At 26.5% G+C, this 7911-nt stretch overlaps 1 protein-coding gene across 1 annotated transcript in view; it reads right to left on the reverse strand.

Annotated features, from left to right (window-relative positions):
* Positions 1 to 1162: 1162 nt before the first annotated feature.
* Positions 1163 to 7911, reverse strand: part of LOC107469453 (xylan O-acetyltransferase 1-like) — an 8215-nt gene continuing 1466 nt past the window's right edge. The window contains exons 3-5 of the mRNA XM_016088824.3: positions 7259 to 7458; positions 4522 to 4680; positions 1163 to 1968 (exon numbers count right to left, since the gene is read on the reverse strand). Coding sequence (XP_015944310.3) covers positions 1623 to 1968; positions 4522 to 4680; positions 7259 to 7458 — 705 coding nt within the window. The 3' untranslated portion in view covers positions 1163 to 1622. The remainder of the gene's footprint in view (positions 1969 to 4521; positions 4681 to 7258; positions 7459 to 7911) is intronic.

Here is a 7911-nt window from a genome sequence, read left to right on the forward strand (position 1 = left end):
TTTTTTATTATTATATTTTTTAAAATTTTGTGTTTGAATAAAAATAAAAATAAATTAATTTTTATAATTTATTTTTTTTGTATTTCTATGTTTTGTACTTATTTTCAGTTTGTCTTATTCTATTCTTAGTTACATATTTTTTTAGGAGTGGATTTTTTTCAATAAAAAAAATGAATGGTATCCAGTGCTTGATCTCATTTTTCATTATTCTCTCTTCTTTTTATTTTTGATTCTATTTATAGAATTAAAAGTAAAAAATTACACATTATTCTCTCAAGTATTAAAAAAATTAAAGAAAATCCATTTTCTGTTCTCCTCCTCCTTTCTTATTTTTGGACTCACATGTTTTCCATTAAATCCCAACTAGATTGGTAAGAACAAGTGAAGAAGAAAAACGGAATCGGCTCTGTGATTGGTCTAAAACTCCAAGCTGGACACAATATAAAAGATTGGCTAGTGGGCCAAATACTTTGAGAAGGAAAGTTATTGGGCTCATTCTACAATTTTTCTTTTTTATTTTGTATGAACTTTCTGCTTAACTCAAAACAATGACAAATAAAAATAGTAATAAATTTATTAGTCTATTTAAATAAGTATTAAAAGTTTAAATTTTGTCTTGTATATGTAGTAATTTATTAGTCAGCGACAAATCTTTAAATAGAGTTCAATACCACGATAGATTAGTCTTTAGCCTGTCAGAATAGAAAATACTGTAGAAAATAAAAAAACAAAAACAAAAATGGAAGTTGCCGATTTTTTTGAAGTTATTTAAAAAATTAGGAGGGTAATTAAAAGAATAAATTAAGATTTTTAATATATAATTAAGTTTAATTTTGATATATTGACCCTGTAAAATATCTTATAAAATCTTTTAATTACATCTATTCTTTTAAATAACCATTTACACAGTCAATATAAAAGGTAAAATTACTGTCATAACAATATATAATTAGATGCACATATAGAATTGCTTTATTGTATCATAATTAAATTCTATATAATTTCTCTAAAAGCAAATATTGATGATAAACATTATTATTTTATTAGTTCAAAATTGTATTAATTAGTCAATCGATATTTATATATGTATTTTCATTGAAGAGTAGTTAGAGTTGGTCAATAGATGAGAAAAAAAAAAAAAAAAATGAGCAAAAAAAAAAAAAATACTAATATAATGTACATAAAACATTATCATGTGATTAATCACTTTATTGTCTTCAATAAGCACATCATTGTACAATTGTGGTGCTTGGCCTTCTTCCGACTCAACCCAACACAGCCAAAGAAACATGAGGAGTAAAAAAAAAATTGCAAATACCCCATGTTCCTAAATCTGAACCTATAAATCTATAACAGCAGAAAGATAATTAAAAGAAACAAAATGTCCCAATCAAGGAAAATTACATGAACACTTACAGAGATGAGATCAGAGGCGTTGGTTGAAGGATTTTTCTATTTTTTTTATTTTTTCAGTTTTGTTTTTGGATGTGTGTGAAAGCAGAGCATTAATAACAATTATGTGGGAAAAAAAAAACTTTGAAAATATCTATACATTGTAAAAGAAAATATTTTTAAAACATCCAAATCTTTGTCGTTGAATTTGGATGTTGATTTGTTGTATGTCAAGATATCGAGATAATACGCGTGTAAAGGAACTCGTTCCACGTGTCGGGCAGGCCGGGCAGGCACCAATGAATACAATCAGCAAAAGTGGCAGGGTTAGCTTGTTGCTCTGCAGTTAACAACTTTCCTTGGCGTATGGTGTAAATTGATGTATGTGCATCTTTTCTGAACTCAGATAATGTTGTTATGTTAATGAAGTTCACTGGCACCTTCATAGATTGTGTTATATTGTTGGCAATCACAAAAAGCCTTCGATCTGTTCCAACTTGTGGGTTTGATGTGTTGAGAATTGGTGTTGTTTCTTTAGCACATTTTGTGCCATCTGGGTTGTTCCAATCACCACTCCTTCAATAAATAATAATATAAAATCAAAATGGGTTAATTAGTTTATTAGGAGTTTACTTAAAGATCTTACATTTGTATTTAGTTATTCACTCAATTTTGTCTTCTACAGTGCCAACATGATACACTTATGAGATGAGGGATTGGGTTTATAAAAAAGAAAGACCATGTATAATATTAAAAATTAATTACTAAATTAGTCATCGTATATTTGTGTATAAATATATATAATTTAATTTATTTTTAATGTTTAATAATTAATTTTAGTGACTAATTTTGATATACACATAACATAATTATTTTAGATATAATAAAATATAAGATATCGTTTCTATTCAATTTATAGATATATAATTGGTGTTTAGTCAAATACTTTTTATCACATTTATTTTGCAATACGTAATTTAAAATATTCTTTTGTAACTGTTTTTTATCACTCATGAGGAATCAAGATTAAATTCTTAGGCTATGTATAATTAGTTAGATAAAAAAAAAGTTTTTTTTTCTTGGACAATTATTGAAAGTTATCTCTATTGAACAACCTTTAGTTTGTCATTTTTGTTTGATAGTTTTTAAGTTTAAAAAAATAAATAGACAAAAGCACATGAAAGAATTTGAGTAAATAAAAGTGCATATTAAAATTTATAAATATTAAAGTACACTAGAAAAAAAAGTTTTGGTGGACAAAAATATATCCTAGAGATTAGAAAAATTTACTAACGACGTAATATTTTTGTCCATAAAAAATAAATTTTTAGATATACTTTGATATTTATGATTTTTTTAATATGTTTTTGTCCATCTTAAATTCTTTTACGCGTAATTTTGTTTATTTATTCTTTAAAAAGCTTTAAAATGCGAAAGATAAAATAAAGCAAAAAAAAAAAGAATGGAACTCGCACCATTTTTCCTCCCACAAACAATTAGTAGACAACTTTCGAATTGTACATGTAGTGATATAGCATTGCCCATTAAAAAAAATATTATCATACATGACTTTTTCATATAAAAATTCATTACACGTACGCAAAAATTCTCATTCTATTGAATTTATATATGCTCTTAAAAAAACCAAACATACCCTAAAATTTGTAGTAAATAAACAATAAATAAAATTTGTAGGCACAACGAATACTGTAGTGGCTGGCCAACCAAACTAACGAGAGATCCAAAAGCTAAAACACTAACCAAGTATAATAAAATAAGATGACAGTTAGGGTGGTCTCACCTAATGGGTTAACAAATATTATATTATATATATGGCATGTGAGAATTACACTATCTTCATGGGAGATTGCAGGTTAAGATCCTTTTACCTTTAGTGCCAGCTAGCACATTGGTATTTAATTTGTGAGAAGTGCTACGGAGCCAGCAAATTTTGTGTTTTGTAACCATTAATTGACCATTAATAATATTTTTAATGGTGTGAGATTATATTCAATGATAAAAAATCATTTACTTTTCTTTTGATGACTAAGTGTTGGTCAAATTGTTAAAAAAGTGCTGATTCCTAAACTTTTTCTTAATTTGTTAATAGCTAATAAGCACTTCAAAAGGATAAACTTTGGTTCGTATGTTGGGGGAGAACAAATAAAATACCCCATTGAAGGTGATGAAAAACAAGGAAAAGGAAAAAAAGAACAAAGAACAAAGAATAAAGGCAAGTAATTGCAGTTGGTACTCAAAAGACTCATTGTATTTTGATTGTTGACCCCTATAATCACCTTTTATATATAATCTATACATATTATATATAATACAGTTTCCCTTTTATAATGGTCATCTTTTCTTTTCTTTTTTTCCTATTATTTTTCATACTTATACTAATATATTATTATAGTTATTAAATCTGATCCAGATTGGATGTGAGTGGGTTGATTCGATTTAATCGGACGAACTATATCTATACAAATTTTTAAATCTATATATACTTATATATTATCATAATTATAAAAGTTGTAAACGGTCTCCTAGAATTTGAAAATATTTTTAGTAGTTTATAATAATAATATTTATTTATTTTCATTGTATTGTTAAATTTGATTCATTGTATTGAATTATTATGAAATTTATTTTTGTTATTATATATATATATTTTATCTCACATCAATTTTTTTTGGATCTATCATTGTAATTACACACAACCCTTAATTCACTACATTAGGTTTAATTTTGTGTTTTTGTATATATTATATAAAATTTATGTATTTATATATAAAATTGAAGGTTTGACGGGTATAGCATGTTCGACAAAATGCTAGTAGCAGTAATGAATATTGATGATGATGATAAGAGATAAACTATTAAAAAATGAACAAAAAAAATTCAAAAGAAGAAAAGGATAAAATTGTGTCACCGATTTCTGTCAACCGCCACAAACAAAATGAGTTGAGTAATAATTTTTCTCTCAAATGTTTAATATTTTCAGGAGAATATTTGTTATTTCCTTGTTTTGAAATTTTTGATTGGTGCCAAAACATTTCAGGTGTTATTTTAGTAGCTTATCCAAAAAATAAATCTAAAACAGAAAATTGAGAATTGAGCATATTGATTTACCTTATGTGAAGAGGGGACATGCTGTTGAAGAAAACTTTGGTTCGATTTGGATCAATGTTGTCCTCCACCCATTTTGACCATGTCTTTAAGACTCTTCTATATGCAATTGGCCTTGCAACTTCATCATACTCCGTTGACCCTTCATCAAACGACCCTCGTCTTTTGCATTATCACCAACATGCCAAACACAAAATCCAATTCACAAATTCCTTCAAACATAAATTATAAATAGGACACTGATTCGAACATAAGGTATGATAATTAGGAAATAACTGACTATTTAAATATTAGTAAATATTAGTAATGAGATAGAGAAATAGTATAAATAAGGACTATATTATTGTAATCAGAAAGACAAAAATAGATCAATTGGATAAACTTTAGTTTATTAGGAGTTTTATTCTCTTTCACTTGAAATAAAGAAAATTGTGTTTTGTTAATTCATTTAATTTCTTTCATTATAGTCAACCATCAATATCTTCTTCAACTTCAGTTCATACAATCAATCATTTATACATTTTTCTTAAAATTCTTATCTTTTTAATGCTAACATACTGTGTTAAATTTGATAAAGAACTAACAATAATATAATATATTATTGATGATGATTAAATATTATTATTGGATTAAAAATACAATTATATGTGTAATTAATTTGTTAATTGTGCAAAAAATTAAATTAATCAAACTGGTCCAATAACAAGCAAACAAAACCCAACAATAATTCTGATCCATAAACTCTAAGAAAAATAAGTGGTTAAATATAATTTACACTATTTTCATAAGCTCAATTGATGATCCAAATTTATTCACTTGAATTGGTGGTTAACTAAGCAATAGAACTTAAATTGCATGAGAAACAAACCACACACTACCGAACTAAATTCTCTCTTCTCTCTCTTCTCTCTTTTTCATTACCCACTTAAAATTACATAAGCAAAACAAGAAAAAAGAAAAAAACTCTGATTTGAGCTAAATCAAAGAACAAAAAGTGTTACTAAATCTAACCAAGAAAAAAAAGTTAAAGAAGTTAGGACTAAAAGCAAATATCACATCTAAAATCTCATTAGAAATTTTTTTTTTGTGCAACATTAAAACTTGTGGAAGAAAATCTCCTCTCTCCATACACCGAATCAAAAAGTCCAAGAATTTGAAGGTTATGGAGTTTCGCAAAGAATTAACAGACAAATAATTTACTTAGAGTCAAAGCACAAATGAAGGGCTCAGATTCTTGAAACAATATGAAAAAGGATAAAAGAGAAGATAGAAAATATAGATGTATGTTCTGTTCCATTACTCCTACGCAGCTGTTGCTACTAAATTTTTGAGAGAAAAAGTCAAATGTATTGAAATAGGTTTTCAAACTTTGAAAGCTTTACTCCTCTATTAAAGGGGTAAACGACCAAGGGTTGGAGTAAAGAGTGAGAACACAAAGTTTGGGTTCCCATAGCTTACAGAACTATTCATTTTTCTCCTTCATGGTTCTCTATTAAATATTCTGTTTTTTCAATTTAATCTTTTTTTTTGTTTCAATAGTAAAAGGCATTATTGTGAGGAATGTAAGAAAAAGCCATTGAATGAAAAAAAAGATAGAGAGAATTAGATTTGGAAAAAAGTCTATGTTTATTTCAAAAATTTTCTTATGTATTTCTGTTTTATTTTCATGATCTTGAGAATATTTTCTTACAAGTTGTGTGAGTATTTTGCAGTTGAAAGTTAGGGTGAGTTCCTAATTAAATTTAGTTTAGGTAGAAGTTAGATTTGTCCAAAATAGGATTGAGTTGAATTTTAAAAAAAATGGTGAATGTAATCTTATTTAAAGATAGTGAAATTTTATCATTATTGTGATGGAGACTGAATGTAAACTACATTACATTGAATAGTTGAATCTGGTTGTGTCAATTCTCATTTTCTTCTCTGTTTTTGATTTTATACTTTAGGAGACAAAACAAAATAATCTCCTATTTATTCTATCCAACTAGTCTTCACAGCTATATACCTTATACACAATTCTGTTCTTACTCGATAAGAGATAAAATAAAAATATCTCTTACTTTTCATCTCAAAGAGTTTTACAGAATTTAAAAGTTTCATCCAACTCTAAAATTACTCAAACCAAAGTTAAAGAAGACTTAAATTTAACCTCTTACTCTTTAAATCACTGACACCCATCACACTGTAATTAAAATACTACTCGCCACTGTTGTTATTCATAACTGCCACCTTAGTAAAATTAATTCATTAAAAAATTAATTTTACTTTTTATGCATCGAGAATATAAATATTTTTCACAGTCATTTGATAAATTTCTTCGTTAGATTATTAATTATTTAACTAATAGATACAAAAAATAAAAAATGATTTTCACTAATTTTAGCACTACATAATTAAATTTCTATCTATAATATAAAATGTAATAAGATGAAATATATCCAAACACAATAATGTGTCCAAATATATTGATGTTATTGTGTTCGATTCTATTAGTTTCTAGAGTTTATACTTTCAACTAATTAATCACATTTTATAAAGTTTGAATTCATTTTATATTGATGTGAGATAAGCAATCAGCAAAGGACTAATTTACTAAATGACAATGTAAAAGAATTAAGCTGTTATTATTAGTATATATTTAAATTAAACCCTGATTTTTAAAACTTCCAATTCAATTATATAATGACATTATTAATTAATTAGGAGAGAGAGAGAGAGTATAGAGTATTGTTATGGTGCTTACAAGACTTTCATAGTTGGTGTGTTCATCCACCATATGTAAGTGTTAAAAACAAGGTAGTCCACATTCTTCCAATTGGCACCATGCTTCTCAATTGATTCAGGCATGATGATTCGGTTCAATATGCTATGCATCTTTGGATCATCTGAGTTTGACTCTACAATGAACGGTGCCCAGTAGAACTCCACCGTTGCATTATAATCCTGCACACACACAATAATAGCTACATTATTATGATAAGGTCCACCACCTTATCCCCATGGTCACAACATGCCCTTCCTTAACTACCATAAAAAATTGGCACAATATTCCAAAGCCAAAGCACGCATACAATTTTGTAATCCAGCAAAATTAATTCATTATTGTCCCACCATTGACATTTGACATGCATTACATGCAGCATTACATAAAAATATGATTCTAAACTTTTCTTCACAAAAAATCATTATGTCAAATAAATGAATAATATATGGCGATAAAACTGGCCTTCTATGTTTTTCTTATAAAAAACTTCCATAATATTAGATGTACATTAAAATGCGTTAACTAAATATATATTTAGAGAAATATTAAAGGATCGTTATAATTATTATTTTTAATTATTAATTAGTTATTAATATTTAAAATTATAGACTAAAATATATTATTAAATTACT

The sequence above is a fragment of the Arachis duranensis genome, chromosome 10, assembly GCF_000817695.3.
Source record: "Arachis duranensis cultivar V14167 chromosome 10, aradu.V14167.gnm2.J7QH, whole genome shotgun sequence".
NCBI lineage: Eukaryota > Viridiplantae > Streptophyta > Magnoliopsida > Fabales > Fabaceae > Arachis > Arachis duranensis.